The sequence below is a fragment of the Dermacentor albipictus genome, chromosome 7 (assembly GCF_038994185.2).
Source record: "Dermacentor albipictus isolate Rhodes 1998 colony chromosome 7, USDA_Dalb.pri_finalv2, whole genome shotgun sequence".
NCBI classification, from domain to species: Eukaryota; Metazoa; Arthropoda; class Arachnida; order Ixodida; family Ixodidae; genus Dermacentor; species Dermacentor albipictus.
The window spans coordinates 92480903-92497281 of NC_091827.1; the positions used below are offsets into that span (position 1 = coordinate 92480903).

Sequence of the window (16379 nt, forward strand, 5' to 3'; positions counted from 1 at the left end):
AAGCTGTTCTGATTGGCATACCTCTGCGGATAATTTTCTCTTTTCGTCTGGGCGACAGGTAATACGGAAGAGTACAAGAAAGGGAAAGACTGATTGGGCGTCAAGCTGAAGAATGGCCTTCAGCTCGCGAGGCTTCTTGCATTGAAGTCCCTTTAGGCTCACAGATGAGCGCCGATCACCCTCGTAGCTCAATAGTAAATTTGGTTCCACTTTCATGCGTGACAAACTGTGAACAACAAAATTAATAAAAATTCTGCAGAGACGGCAAAGAATGGTGAATGGCACGCAGTTTTTTAAGTTAAGCCTGAGTGATTAATTTTTGTGAGAGACATAAGCACTTCATTAAGGATGATATACCTTCCGTTCCAGCAAAGTAGCTCCAGCAAACTTTAAATGTAGTGACTGAAGAGCAACGCATTGCTTCTAAACAAGAGTGACTTTTACAGCGGAGCTTTCTTTGCGAATCCTCCTGCGCCTCTCTTACTGACCGTGGCTGCAGCCTGCTGTTGCTGTTCCTCGTACGTTCTCGCCAAATAGGTCACATTCGGATGAATCAATGCTATGATCTTCCCCTTTGAAACAGGGTGGTGGTTTGCGCCACTCGGCTGCAGGATGATGGCGCCCCCTAGGAGCGGTAACTCACGCTTTACAGTTTGAATACCAGCGCAAGGACAGCAGAGGGGACAGAAGAGAGAACAGAGCGAACAGAAGAGAGAACGTTCCTGTCGTTTGTTCCCTCTCAGCGCTGTATTCTTTCCTCTGCCCCTTCCGCTGTCCTTGCGCTGTTATGCAAACTTCAAAGCATGTTGCACAAACAAGCCCAATCCAACACCTTTCTCGGTGACTCATATCACTTGCCGCGCAGCAGTGCAAGGTAGAGGGGGCAAGCCGGCCTGCGCATGGGTTTTGTTGGCCACTGGTGGAAAAGGCGAGTGGGCCGCGACGAGACGAGGAAGAGGGCACCGAAAAATTAAATAATGGGGTTTTGCGTGCCCAAAGCACTTTCGATTATGAGGCACGCCGTAGTGGAGGACTCTGGAAATTTCGACCACCTGGGGTTCTTTAGCGTGCACCTAAATCTAAGTACACGGGTGTTTTCGCATTTCGGCCCCATTGGAATGCGGCCACCGTGGCCGGGATTCGATCCCGCAACCTCGTAAAAGGGCACCGAAAGACATGGCGTCACGCTGCGCACGCGTTGCACGGCCTGGCAACAGCGCGGCCGGTCGCATCGGCACCTCCAGTGGAGGTCAGATACCCCAAAATATGGAGCAGAAAGGTGTGCTGCTTCATCAGCGCCGAAACACCCAAGTGACCACTGCGAACACATGTGACTAACCGTTACATGACGCATTTGTTTCCTTTACAAGACATTGCATTTGCTCTTTGCCACGTGTTTCAGCACGTCTTATGCATTTACCGAAAACTTCGCCGATTGTAAATTCGAAGTGGGCATGTTGGATCTGCTGTGTTTTTTCAGCCGCAATTCTGTTGCTAATGTCGCAGGTCTGCTTCAAGTACTTCTCGGAATAAATAAATTTTCATTTGGTGACTTCTAATGGAAGTTTTGCACAATGATTAGCAATAGTGTTTCACGAACAGAATTCTTTTTGCAAAACATGACAACAGTCATAAAATCCTAGAAGCAGCCCAAGTCGATACAAAAGAGTTGGCAGCTACGTACATACCTGTGGTGGTTAAAATCGGGATTCCCAAGAAATTGTTGGCCGCACCTTTGTCTATTTCTTTCTGATTAAAGCAAAACACCCTGATTTCTACACTAACGTTCTTATTTGATAGAGCCCATTTAAGAGTAAGCTTTAGCTTGGCAGGTTCTATATAAATTAGTGGGAGAGGGAAATTATTTTGCTCGGCAACCATTGCACCGATTTCGATAAGGTTTCTACAACTTCAAAAGAAAACGTAACATGCAGCAACAGTAGGAACAGGAGGAGGCGGAGAAAAGTTTATTACAAGGGAAAGAACAATGGCGTGATTTATGTTGGGATTTTGATTTTTGTTAGTCGTCTTAGAACAAATTCTTGAAAATTTAAGTTTCTAAAAACTGCATTATGAAGTGTACAAATCTAGCTCAACAATAAACTAACGATGTTTCATTTATGTAAAGTGTGTAATTATACATATAAAGTAGACAAGATCGATGTATTCCCCGCTTCTCTCCGATATACTAATAATTTGTGAGTAGTCCATTTGTACAATCTTTGTAAACTCGAACAGTTTTGCGCAAACAATAAACTCTCACATCAAATTTGTCTGCTAGCGATGCTCCAAGTGAAGTAGTTTACAGAATCGTGATATCTGCTTTGATTGCAGACTTTCAGATTTATAAACTCCGTGCTTGTATGCTTTTAAACTTAATAACTGCAGGCAATTTACTTTTAAAAAACGAGGTCCTGCTTCTGCTCTGATACAGAATACCCCGTACGTGGTCGTCGACAAGCGGGGGCCCGACGGCGAATTCCAGGTCCAGGAGGGGGTCGAACTTTCCCTGCTCAAGGCCATCAGCCAGAGACTCAACTTCACGTTAGTCACCATCTTGTTGCACCTTCAGAATTCAGAACATTATTTCCAAATATTGGTTTGTGCTACTTCGGGCACGAAGCTATTTTAAACAGCATTAAGTGTCTGCGGGCGTTACAAGACAGTGAAACAATCAGTGAACAGGAAGGGAAACAGAAGATATTTCCAGAAAATAGCAGACAGGCCCATGAAAGGATTCAGATGTATTCGAATTCGCTTTAGTAGAATAGCTCTAATCACACAGTTATACACGTAGAAAACAATGAACACTTTACTTCTTCATAACACGACCAAACAAATAATGGGCACCAAAGGTAAACACACAATGCCACATAGTTTCACACGACGAGCACAATTTAGAGTGCATCCTCAAATTTTAGCACACCGGCTTGGATAAAAAAATCAATGAATAAAACATGCTCTAGTCGTGGATCACACATGTTTATTATACCAAATTCTTCTCCCCTCTTGACAACCGTAATCCAGGGATTCACTTGAGTAGAGTTGTCTTAGTTTTGTCAATAGAATATTATCGCATATGGGAACTAGCGGGCACCGTTTGTGGCTTGGTCCGGTACTCGCACGTAATTAGCGTTCCTGTCAACGGGATTGCTGCAATTCTTTAGCGCATGTCTGCTTACATGTTGCGAGATTTTAATTCTGCCGGCTTGTTATCTCATTAAATTGCTGGAAACACACTTGTGTGCTCAAGTTGTTTTTGCCGCATCCCTCAATTACTGTCTAGGAAACAACGCACATATATTAAGCTGCGAAGAAGCTGAACCTTTTGCTAGCCAAATGTGGCTACGTTTCCCTGAACTGTGTAGAGTAGTACTACGCATGAACCCTTAACCGAATACGCTGTCATGTGAACCCTTTTGGGTATATATTATTGGGTATATGGGGCTTAGATACTAAACTACTTCGCTATAGGACTTCTTGATTTTGTATGTATTCCATGCTGCATATGCGAAATCTTTAGGAATGTAATGTTAACCCTGTATCATTTGCGTAAACATGGCAATAAATGCACATGAAATGTGCTAACTGGAGAGCTGGTCCAACGCAACACTAAATCACCTAGCTCTGTGCAGGTACTCGCTGAACGTCGACAGCCCCGAATACGGAGCTCTCAAGAACGGAACGTGGACAGGCCTTATTGGTGACGTATTGTACAGGGTGAGTGAGCCAATGAGCCGTAGCTTTTTTAAAAGAAAAAAATGTACATAATATTGTCCCGGCAGGGAACTCCACAATAAAAAAAAAGTGTCAATATGCATTTTGTGAGTATTGTCAATTAGGGAACGTAGTCTTCCTGTTATCTTGTCACAGAAGATTCGCTCTATTTTGGCGTACGGCCATTTCGTTGTCTCACTTTATCGAGAGAACGTACTGCACTACCACCAGTCCTGTGCGTCACGCAGGAGAGTCACCTAGCGATCAGTGAGATCAGCTTCACCCGACAGCGCACGGAGGTCATCTCGTACCTCTACCCGGTGCTGTACGACGTGCTCAGCTACGTGACGAAGGCGCCCAGGGTCATTCCATTCGCCATGGCCATCATCAAGCCTTTCAATGAAAACGTAAGTGCTGATGCGAAAGCGAAGTGCCGTGTGCGTGTTTTGGCGTGCGGCCGGCGAATTTATAGCTCTGCTAAGCAGCCAGCAGTTGTACGTCTTGGGCGCTTTCTACTCTGAAGGAAATAGAAATTCCCTGTCATTTGCTAGGCACTGAGACAACTTGAATTAGGAAGGTAAACTGGAAAGATGGCAAAGTTTTTCCGAAAGAATGTGGGACCATTCCCTATAGAGAAGACCGGCTGCGCAGAATACAGGACTGCTCATGCGTGAGTTAACAGGTACGCGAAAAACGATGCGACACCTGCCGAAACTGAACTGATCTGGAAGGATCTGAAATATGTTGGCTTGCCAGTTAATAAATGGCATGCTAAAAGCCTCATTCGTGGAATCCACGATGAATATCACTCGTCGCCGGCCAGCAAGGTAATGAAGACAGTTTCACCTTTTCTTTTTTTCCGAAAGGGATTGTTTGTGCGTACACGGGTGCGTGGCTGACCGCGTCTGTGCACGTGTTCATAGTGCGTTTCATTCCTGCCTTTCACAACTTCCGATTCTTGAATTCCCGTCGCCCTGCATAGTCTAGTCAGCCGGACGTTCTTCTGGTTAACATCACTGATTTTGCTCTCTCTCGCTTTCTCAGTATTGCTTTCTGATATGTAATAAAGGAACAATAAGCATGAATAAAAGTTAAGACTGGTAATGAATTACCCCTTTCAGTAGCCGTGTCTCCATATGACAATGGAAAGTGCTTATCAATACTTCGAGTAGTGTCTACTAGATACAAATCCACAAAGCAGCGCTGCTTATAAAGGGAACTTTCTGCTAACCCTCCCCCCCCCAAAAAAAAAAAAACATACGTCTCTTTAATTCGAAGACTAATGCAAACACTCATGTTTTAGGAGGTGTACTACCAAGTTTGACAAGAAATTCGAAGTGTTGCACTACTTAACGGCTGTTAAATGGTGTAATGGTTTTGCATCAGAAGGCCCCCTCAACTCAGCCATGACATCTACTCATAAAATTTATTTTAACTCTTTTCATTATATAACGTGTCATGCACAATGGAATAATATTATTAACCAATAAATTCCCGGAAATATAATGAAGGGCTAAATATGAGTAAAGTGTCCAGGCTACAAGTTCAAAATTTCTTCATTGGAATAGCAGTTATACGCGTACCCAAGGCGAGTTCGCGCCGTCGTCGCCGCCACCATCGTGATGTCCTGGTTTCGATGTTGCATGCGAGGCCCGCGCGTTGACGGTTTGCGGGAAACGGTTCTTCATTAAAGTACGTTACAGAAGAGCTTCGCTATGCGTAGCTGCCCCACCCTGATGACGGGTAACAATTGAGGAGCGCCCCTGTTGTATACCATTCATATTGTATGCCACATAGATGTCCATTTTGGCTGCTGCTCAAATGCTGGTTGATTGGGCTGCGGTACCAGTGAGAAAGAAACAGAAAGCCACAGCTAGAATTTCTCGCTAGTTTAGATCGACCCTATCCACGGTGACTAAAATGGACATGCCCCCCTGGCTCAGCGGCACATGACCGGCGAAGCATCAACGTTTATATGGACACTGGATGCATGGACGTAACCCTGTAGAGTTATGATAAGCTGCCTACATATGAGGTAAAGTGGAAGTTCAAATCGCTGCGCCACCTGGCGGATTGTCAGACCCTTGCTTGCAGGGCCCCGAAACGGCTCGAGTGTCGGCACTTTACGCAGTCATATTTCTCTCAAAGGGTTACCTACAATACACTAGAGGCAACGCTGCTGCAATCGTTGAGCCACCTTGGGAATGATGGGAAGTACATGAATTCGTCCGATCCTTATGCATGTGGATTGAGACGTTCTTGTGGATTCTTTTATTAGGCTTTGTATGCTTTCATTGTCGTAAACTTAAGAGAAATCTAGACTTTTCTAAGTGCAGAAGGCGCTGAGAACACGCGCAGTCGCTACTAGTTTCAAGAGTTCAGCTTGTCGAGGTGACGACACCAGTTCAGCCGGCACATTTCAGAGAAAGCTGGAATTGTGGTTCCTGTAGCAATGTAGCAATTTTATGCTTAGTACTTTTATCATAGTGCCACACAGCAGTGTGACTACAGGCCCATCTCAGAGGGGCCCGCACCCGCTTTGTTCATTTCCATTTGCAAGAATCACAAAATCGATGTACTTTATGTTTTGTGTTTCCAGAAACTATACTGATTTCTATATAGGAACACTTAGTCTTAATTCATGCGCGAGGTTGTTGTTTCACAAATAGAAAAACACCCGCTATAACCGTGAGCAGTAAAAACAGGAAATCGCATCGCAGGAGGGTGTGGCGAAAGGCGGCGGTGCTCTGTAGTTTCAGCATAGAGCTGCTCGTACAGTCCTGAACTTTGACAGCCTCTCTTTGGCTCTAGCCGATTGTTTATGCGCAATATCAATATACTTAGCGTGGCTCTTCACTTTTTCTTTGATGAAAGCGCTCTGCGACTGAATGCTTACGCATGCAATTGATGTACTTTGAGAACGTATCTTCGATACCTTTTACTTGACACATATTACTGCATTTTAGAACGACAGAAAGCTGAGCTAGTTGGTAAGCATTCATTATGCAAAATTCAAATTCAAATGCAACTGCATTTCCCCCTTATTCTTACGACACTTTAGATACGGCCAGCAAAAGTGCACTTGACGTTCTAACAGCGCTTGCTGTTGATAAAAAGGCCCGCAAAGCCTGTGTTACAAATGGCGTGTTTTCATTCTGGACAGACCTGGACCCTGCTCGTCCTCTCTGTGGCGATGTCGACTGCGTTTCTCTTCATCCTGCGATGGAGTCCCGCGAGCACACGGCGTCGCGATACACCAGACTTCTGGTTTCTTATCTCGACCCTGAGCCGGCAGAGTAAGTATCCTGCGCTGCTTGCACATATCGTTGACGCACTCGGCTCGATGCTGGGTGATATGTTCCGAGAAAAACTATGCACGACGATTGTCGAATTTATGCGCCAGCTTTCGCGCACCACAAGCTTTATTCAAATTTCGTTGCAGCCGATCTAGCAGAGCGTGACGGCACATTAGTTTGGACTCGTTGGTTTTTACTGCCAAATGCCAAATCCGCGTTTCGGGACAGCTGTTAAAGCACGACGCCCGAGTCACGGATGGACATCGATGCCGCCACAGAATGACGACGGCTGTGCTCTTGCGCTCTGCTGTCGCCCGTACACCTCGCCCCTTCTCTAGTGCGGGCGTGGTACACAGTGTAGGTGCTCACTTACTATTCTCCGGGTCCCGGTTTGATTCGTCATAGGTGCTACAAATGAGAAACGAAGTCAGTTTGCCGTAAGGAATTACGCGGGATGCGATGACACTGATCGCATCGAGAAGCACAGCCACTCGGATACAGGCAATCGTCGGGGATCGCATACGGCAGACCAAGTGGACATGGCCTGCTGTGTGGTAGCAGGGGGTGTTCAAGCATGGCTGGCAGACCAGAGTGGGTCAGCGTAGCCAAAGGAATGCTTTTCTATACTTTACAAGTTCGATTCAAACGGGTCGCGGAGCTTCGGGCGAAAAGCGGTCCCGAACCAATTGAGACAGACATCGGCGAGGGCGGTGATGAGAGTAGCGATTAGAGTGTACTAGAATACCTCATTCCAGTACGCTCTAGTAGCGATTGAAACTCGACTGTGTGGGAAAAAAAAACGTTTGAAGAAAAAAAAAAGAAGACGACCTTTTACTTTAAACGAGACAGTTTGATTTCATTCAACGAAAATAGAATTCCTAATAAATCTTAAGTGGATGTGGCGAGGGAAAAGAACTATTCTTCAGGTTATCATGAACCAATCTTTTTCAGCGCCCGGTATAAAAGGGGACGTTCATGCCTTTATCAGTTGCAATGCAATGCAGCTCTTGAAGTGCACAGAAAGGCGCGCTCTTCAAGTTCACCTACTATACGCCCCCCCCCCCCCCCTCTTTTACACGGTGTGTTGTTTTGATCTTGGTTTTGATTGTGCATGCGTGTCGGAATTTCGGTGGCACGGTGTTGCCGAAACGTTCCTTAATTTGTTCAGCTAGAGTTATTGAGTTGCGACTATAATATAATTGTTTACGTTAACAGCCATCCTGTGGCTGAACTGGCCGCCGGGCATAACGTCCAACAATGCGAAATCTGCTCAATACCCAAAGCTTTCTTCGGCCGGCAAAAATAGGATGTTCTGTGCATGTATGCGATTTCTACACCCGTATGGCTAATGTCCTGCTGTATCGCTTTTCACGTTAAAAGCTTGAAATGCTTATCGAGTCGAACTGCGGGGCTTCCGAAGGCACATGTCTAATGGCAAGCCAGTAAAACAAATTTCGCGCCTTTGACAACAACAATGACGTCACTTCTACTTTTAAGAAAAATGGCGTCACATTTTTGTTGCACCGCCAGTGTTCACTCGTCCCACAGAAAGCTCTAAGCTCCATTACCACCGATGAATGACCATGTTTCGGATCTTTGGGCTTCTATGAAAGCTTCGCGACTAGGTGAATTTACCTGGTATATTAGTCCGACCGCACAACACCCAGCTGCATTCGCAATTATGCGCACCTTGCGATGTGTGTGCGTATGTGTGTGCGTGTGTGTATGTGTGCGTGCGTGCGCGCGCGCGCACACACACTCGCACGAACGCACGCATGCACACACACGCACACACGCACACACATGCACGCGTGCGCACGCGTGTGCGCGCAATAAAGAAGATAACTCACACCATAGCCCAGCCCTACTGTGTCTTACTAAAAATTTGCGCAACCGCATACTTTCTGTGCCGACGTTCAAATAGAAATGTGGGTGGACTTCATCGTCGGGACAAATCAATGCGGGGGCATCGGAATCTTGCCTGCAACCCCGTAAGATGAATAGAAGCAAGCTCTTCCGGAAGCAGTGAGCACTGATGTATTTGTCTCCTATATAAGCGCTAGAACAAAGCTCGGTCGATGCGGCTGAAGAAGGGGGAACTGATGCACTCTTGCTTCAGACACAGGTAAGTAGAGGCTCCTGCTCAGGTGGCAGTCCTTGAAGTCGACGGCTTGTCCGTTCGTGAACAGGAGTCAGCCCGACCGGACTCCGTACTGGGCTTGTAGACGAGGTTCCATCTGGGAGCAGCAGCATGTACCCCGCACCTCCATCAGAAAAAATGTAAAGTAGGCAGAAGACTGGGGCCAGAAAAATAGACGCTGTCTCTTTAATGGCTGGCCAGAAGAACGTGCAGCCAACACTCTTCATCGACTTTCATGGCGTCGCTTTTTGTGTGTGCCTTCCTGAGGTTGGAAAGCCCCACATCATTGTTTCAATATATGGTTTATAGATTGCAAGCACCCATTTCGCCACCTTGAAACTAGGGTTGCCAACTCTCAAGGAAGCCAAATCGGGATTGTCAGGGCGGTTGTTGACCGTGCCTAGATGCGCCAGGAACTACCAGTGTGTTCGTGCAACAAAGTTGAAAATCATTTTCCAGTTCTACGGGGTCGCGATTTATAACAGCAATGGTGCAGTAATGTTGCCTAACAAGGCTACTCATACAGATATAGCTACTGTGAAAGCTTAAGGTGTAAAACAGAACTAGAGCCTCGACAAATCGCCTTTATGTTGATGACGATGCAACAGAACACAAGAAAGAATGTACAAACTAGCCATATGGCATTTTAAAAAGGACATGTGGTCAATTTATTCTTATCTAGTAAAAAAAATCAAATGGCGAGATATTTGGTTCTCCTGACTGGGTAAATTCGGGCCAGGGGACAACTACACACTGGCAAGCGGGAACAGTACCAGAAGAATGGAAACACGCGGAAGTCATCATGATCCCGAAACCAGGCAAGAAACTTCAAGCGGAAAACCTGAGACCAATCTTTCTTACATCATGCCTAGGCAAGATCTATGAGAGAGTGGTTACGAGGAGGCTACAAAATCATACGGAAGAAAACGAGCTGTACCCCCACAGCATGTTTGGTTTTAGAGCCAGGCTCTCGACCCAAGATTTACTGCTGCAAATCAGAGAAGAGGTACTGAGCAAAATCCCGCTCAATGGAGAGCACATCATCATGGCACTGGACGTCAAAGGCGCCTTTGACAACGTAAGCCACGAAGCCATCCTGACAGGACTAGACAACCTACATTGCGGCATGAAAATACACACCTACGTCAAGGCATTTTTGTCCAACAGAACAGCAACAATCGGCCTGGGCGAGCTGAGATCCGAAAAGTTCAACACCCCAAACAAAGGCACACCGCATGGATCGGTCATCTCCCCCATCCTTTTCAATGTTGTCATGATTGTACTGGCCCAACAACCAGACCAAATCGACGGCGTACACCACGCCACGTACGCCGACGATATCACTGTATGGGTCACCAAAGGCTCCCTCGGGGAAAAGGAAGAAAGATTACAAGAAGCTGCGACATGCGTAGAGGAATATGTCAAAGCAAGAGGTCTAGCTTGCTCAACGGAGAAGTCCGAGCTCCTAAGAGTATGGCGAGGCAAGAAGAATCGCACCGTCCCAGAGGAAGTAAACATGAAGTTGAACATCCACCTCGAGGGACAGCCAATCCCGGAGAAGACGCTCATCAGGATATTAAGAATGTCGATACAATTGAACCAACGATGTACCCACACCCTAAGACTACTCAAAACTGCAGCCAACCAAGTGGCCCGCATGATAACGCGGGTCTCGCGGAAAAGACACGGCATGAAGGAAGCAGACACACTCAAACTGGTCAGAAGCCCGGTGGTCAGTAGACTGACGTACAGCCTCCCTTACTACCACTACACGAAGCACGAAAAGCAACAAGCGGACGCAATCCTGAGGAAAGCCCTCAAGACGGCGCTCCACCTACCGCAGTCAACATCGACCGACAAACGCCTGGCCCTGGGGCTACACAAGAGTCTCGAGGAGCTCCAAGAAGTGCAGATAATCGCGCAAATGCAAAGACTAAAGCTATTGGCAACGGGCAGAAGACTCCTGAGCAGGTACGGCGGTGAAGCTACCATAAAGGAGACACAAAGCACGGAGACGATACCGGACGAATACAGAAGCACCATCAAAGTAGCACCGATACCCAGCAATATGGACCCGAACCTACACATGGCACGAAGACAAGCAAGAGCAGAGTATGTACAAAGAACACTGGCAACTAGACACGGCACAATGTGCGTAGACGCCGCTACCTACACTCAGGACAGAAACCACAAGAAAAGCAAAGTCGTAACAGTGATCAACTCGGGCCTAAAAGAAATCACCACCGCATCAATTCAGAACTGTACGGTACTTGAGGCCAAAGAGGCAGCCGTGGCTCTAGCGGCAGCGGAGGGCTACCGATCCAACAGGTCCTTAACCATACTCACAGCCTCACAAGCAGCATGCCGCAACTACCTAAACGGCAGAATCAGCCACAGCGCGCTCCGCATCCTCCGCTCAAGTGGCAAAACCGTCAACAACCAGGCCAAACACACTATAGTTTGGGTGCTGGGAAATACCGACATTACGGAAAATCAGGAGGCCGATAGGATAGCTCGAGGGCACGCAACAAACAGAGCATCCAATAATCCCAGCCCCGCTGAGGAACCCGAGCCGGTAGCACAAAACTATTCAGAGATACTACACTACTACAGAAGCATCAGACGAAAATACCCGCCCCCTCACAAACAACTAAATAGAGAAGACGCCGTAGCATGGCGACAGCTACAAACGGGAACATTCCCGTGCCTAAACATGCTAAGCAAGATCTACCCCACGCAGTACGAGAGCAAGTGCCCATGGTGTGGAGACAAACCAACCCTATGCCATACCACATGGGCCTGCCAGAAAACAGAGGGGTAGCCATAATAAAAAACCCGAGTGCGGAACAGTGGGAGAGGATGCTATCCAGCGACATCCTGAAAGTCCAACAAGGACCAGTAAGGCGTGCACGCAGGGCAACTACCCTCAGCGGAGCCCTGGACTAGGGGAACCGACCCTGGAGAGAAGATGGAAGACTCCATCTGAAGCCGCAAAAATCACTGCAAAATAGAGCAAATAAGCGTTTTTCATCATCATCATCATCAACAGTCGGGATTGTTTCGCATAATTTGGGATGGTTGGCAACCCCAAATGAAGCTGGCTGTTATAAAATAAAATTGTGTTTCACATCCGCAACCATGGCCACCAGCTTTGCTGGCTGACGCTGCAATCTAGGGTGCCTCGATGTCAGCGCTACGATATCGAGGCACCCTGCACTAAACCGCCGCGTAAGTTCAGTGGCTCGTTGCGCTGCTCATTTGCGTTGCTCATGTAAGTTGTGGGTTCAATCCCGGCCATGGCGGCCACATTACGATGGTATGGTAGAGAAATAAGCTCATGTACGATACATTGGGCGCACGTAAAAAAAGCCCAGGCGGTCATACTTATTCCGGAGCCCAGCGTTACTCATGATCAGTGGTTTAGGCACGTAACAACTCCGGATATAACATCATTATTGTAGCTTTTCCGCTGCAACGAAAACATGGCGGCACCTGTCGCTGTGATTGTGAAAAATATATTCATGCCGTATCAATGACAGAAGCGCAGCAGCGATGTCTCCACATTTTACACCAACTTTAGATTTACTGTGGACGGGGGAAGAAGTGTGTAATGTCCCAAAATGTGGTAATAAACTAAAATCAGTACGCTATTTCTGCGCGAATGTAGAACTCGAACTCGAATGTGGTCATTTGTCAAATAATGATCTTTTATGCTACGAATCCCTCGCAGCCTCGTCAGTCCGTCAGCGTGCCTGACTCGAGCTACATGCGAATTATGGCACCTTTGCAGCAGCAAGCGTTCGAAGGCAATTAAACATATGCTGTAAACTGCCTCCCTGATAGAGACAAGTTACCTTGTCGACAGTTGACTCTTGTCTGCAGCTTCCCTTTTCTCCCACAGTTAATATAGACAATGATATGCGAGTAATTTGGTTATGAGTGCTACGCATGGTGCGAATGGCGCTCAGAGGCTGTCGCTGAACGTTTTCCACAAGGGCATCCCTTGCCCTTTGATACAGTATCTTAGGTCATAGCCACTTTGTAACTGGTTTGTTCCCACAGTGGTTTGTGATCAACGCGAGCTAGTGTAGTCGTAAGACAATGGTACAATCCTAAGAAAGGACACAACTTTACAAGCAGCCTAAGCTTTTTTCGATTCATAGCAGCTGACATTTGAGCGAACTGGTAAAGACGCACGGCAGCAAAAGGGCGCAACTTTATAAGGTACATCTCTATTTTTTTCGGTCCTCCTAAATTAGTGCTATTTTTCTGCCGTGCGTTAAATATTTATTAGTGTTCATTGAGCTTAACGTGAGCAAGTGCTTTGATCGTGGGCACAAATAGCCACGGTCTCTTGCCTAATTATCAACTAATCAATTAATTAAATTATTTCTTATTCAATGTAACTCATTTAATTACTTTAACTAATTCTAAATAATTAATAATTAATTAATGATCAATTAAAGTTATCTAATTAGATAAAATATATATTCTGTGTTTTTACTTGCTAATATCAGAATATGATTATAAGGTACACCAAATTTAAGTTGGCCCACCATCAAATTGACGTTGGTCCACCTCCAAAGTTCAATTTGGTCGACCTCCAAATTTAAATTGGCCCACTCTAAAATTTCTATTGGCCTACGCCCAAATTTCAAGTTGGCCCACCCCTACGCGTTCCCCATGGATTTTCTGTGGACCCTATGCATCTGCATGGTTACTTTCTCTTATAATTTTTTTTTCAATTGTTCCTCATCGCTGATAAAGCTACCAATCATATATATTTACGCTGTTATAATGATTAAATGTCGTAACTTCGCACACTACGCATTTCTGTGCAGATAGATGGCATTACATTTTTGGCATGGCGGCCAGATCTTGCTGCGGTACTCGCCGAAGAATGTTTACGCAATAAAATACGCTCGCGCCTACTTATAGCGGGCATATGTTGGTCCTTCCACGTTTCCAATGTGCCAGCATACCGAATGTGCTTTGCTAGCTGCAGACGCTGCGTTGCAGCCCGGGCCTGTTGCGCATCCACCTGGCGTGGGAGGCAGTCCACAGCCGCTTGCCAATCATCTGTGTCTGCTTGCTCGGGCCGCCACTAGATGGCACTACAAGCGGACATGCTTCCCCTTGTTGCCTGTTGCTGGCGCTCTAAGCAGCCTTCGCAGAGTACAGGCCACGCGCTCACGTGTGCCCTTTCATAAAGGACCACCCTGTCCATAGGCAATAACAGTGCGCGGAAAACCTAGTCAAGTGGATTCACAGCCGTCAACCGCTGTGGGGTTGATCAAACATTTAGCTGGCGAGAAGGCGCCAACGAACTTTAATGCACACGCATAAAGCGACTTCAACTGATGGTGTAACGTGAACTTAAGGTACATGGGCACCATGTGCTGCAGGATCAGCATGCTGCAGCTTTTTAAGCCAGAACATAGCGTGACGCAATGACACTTCGTTTTCATTAGCATCTGTGATTACCTGGAATGTGAATGACGGCATGCTATTTCCTTGAGCCCTATTTAGGAGAATTTCTTCCGGTTGTTATGATGGCTACTAGGAGAGATAAGGTGCGTGAAAGAGAGCGAAATACGCAAGCAACGCAGGCGAGCACTCATCACAGAAGACAGGCCTGGGAGCAAATGAAAAGCTTTTGACATGGGGAAGTAATGTAAATAATTCTGAAGCGGGCATAGAAATGTAGAGAGATGGGTGCTCAAATCCACTGCCTTGATGGCATTGTGATTTGTGAATTATGTTGTCATTTCCCAAGGGTAAACAGTGCACGCGTTTTTAGCTAAACGCATGCAAAGCACAAGCAAGGGTTTGATTTTTTTATCCTATATTTTGTTTCTTAGAGCTACTTTCGCACCAATACACGCACACGAACGCGCACACAATAACAAAAGGTTGTGAAACTTCACCTGCTATGAAATTTAGCCAATTGGAGGGTTTTCCTTGTTGTCGTTCAGACCCGTGGGAAGAAGAACACCCAAGTGCCGGATACCGCGTCTTCCTCGGTCCGTGGTGGCTGTTCGTGACTGTGCTGACCACTCTGTACAGCGGCCGCCTGGTGGCCATCATGAGTGTGGCCGTGCACGATACCTGGATCAGCGACCTCGACACGCTAGAGAAGGCACTTGTCAGGCGCGAAGTGCGTGTCTGCACCCACAGCAAGACCATCTTCATCGAATACATTAAGGTAGGCCGGAGCTTGCTTTATATACCGTGCGGACGATGCCAGACATGTCACCTAACCACTCACATAGAGGTTCACCCAAATGCTTGGGTTCACCGTGAGGAGTTCGGAAAAGTCAATTGAAAACAAAATTTGCAGGTCCAACCTGCCTTTATGAATCTATGCACAGGGAAGCCTACGAGGCAGTGTTGAAGCGCACCTTCTCATCTGGTTCAAAGATGTCTCGCATGACAAGGTCTGCAATGCACCTTTGAACACAACCAGCGTTATAGGGGTTGAAAGAGGCAATCTGGCTTTCTGCGCCATTTCTTTGTGGTACCCGACCTCCCCTTGGAAGCGCAGGTGCCACTGTTCAGGCAGTTGCTAGGCGGCGCAATGCATACGCCGCTAAAACCCCTAAATTTTACAAAAGTAGCTCCATTCTGCGACCTTTCCGCCACCCTGCTCTCCCCGGCGTTTCCTCGTCCAGGCCTCCTGTCGCCCTCCCACAATGGCCAATCTTTGTAACGTGGAAGTACGCTTCGCGCTGTTGTGTATTTTTTTTTTCTTTCCAGCGCGTTCCGCCCGCCATTTCCGGCCCAGTACGACGATAGTACGCGCAGACTGATGGATCGTGGGAGATCGCGGGGTCAAATAGCGGTTGCGGAGGCCGTATATTCATGGGAGCACGTTGAAGAAGCCCAGCTCTTCAAAATTAATCCGGAGTCTCCTATTACGGCGTGCCTTATACTGTCACGGGGTAGTGATGGTGAAGAAAGCAAGAATACGGTGGAATACAAAACTAGCTTTTATTGGGCGAACCTGTGCCCACAAAAACAGGCTACACTTATAGCACAACGATAGCGGCGAACACGGTCGGCGATCGTCGGAAAAACTGATCAGCGGGTGAAGCGCGTCGGCTTTTATAGATCAGTCGTCGAACGTTCCAGATTAACTGATGGGACCCGCATGTATTCCACAAAGTTCTACACCATTCGTGTCACGCGATTAAATCTGATAACACAAGGTTCGGCGACAACAGACA

The 16379-nt window shown here is 46.8% G+C and overlaps 1 protein-coding gene across 2 annotated transcripts in view; it reads left to right on the top strand.

Moving 5' to 3' along the window:
- The window catches only part of LOC139047535 (probable glutamate receptor), a 106166-nt gene that overhangs the window by 62011 nt on the left and 27776 nt on the right, over nucleotides 1-16379 (top strand). For both annotated transcript variants that reach the window (XM_070521363.1, XM_070521362.1), the window contains exons 6-10: nucleotides 2435-2544; nucleotides 3636-3720; nucleotides 3966-4124; nucleotides 6881-7013; nucleotides 15129-15358. In XM_070521363.1, coding sequence (XP_070377464.1) covers nucleotides 2435-2544; nucleotides 3636-3720; nucleotides 3966-4124; nucleotides 6881-7013; nucleotides 15129-15358 — 717 coding nt within the window. The remainder of the gene's footprint in view (nucleotides 1-2434; nucleotides 2545-3635; nucleotides 3721-3965; nucleotides 4125-6880; nucleotides 7014-15128; nucleotides 15359-16379) is intronic.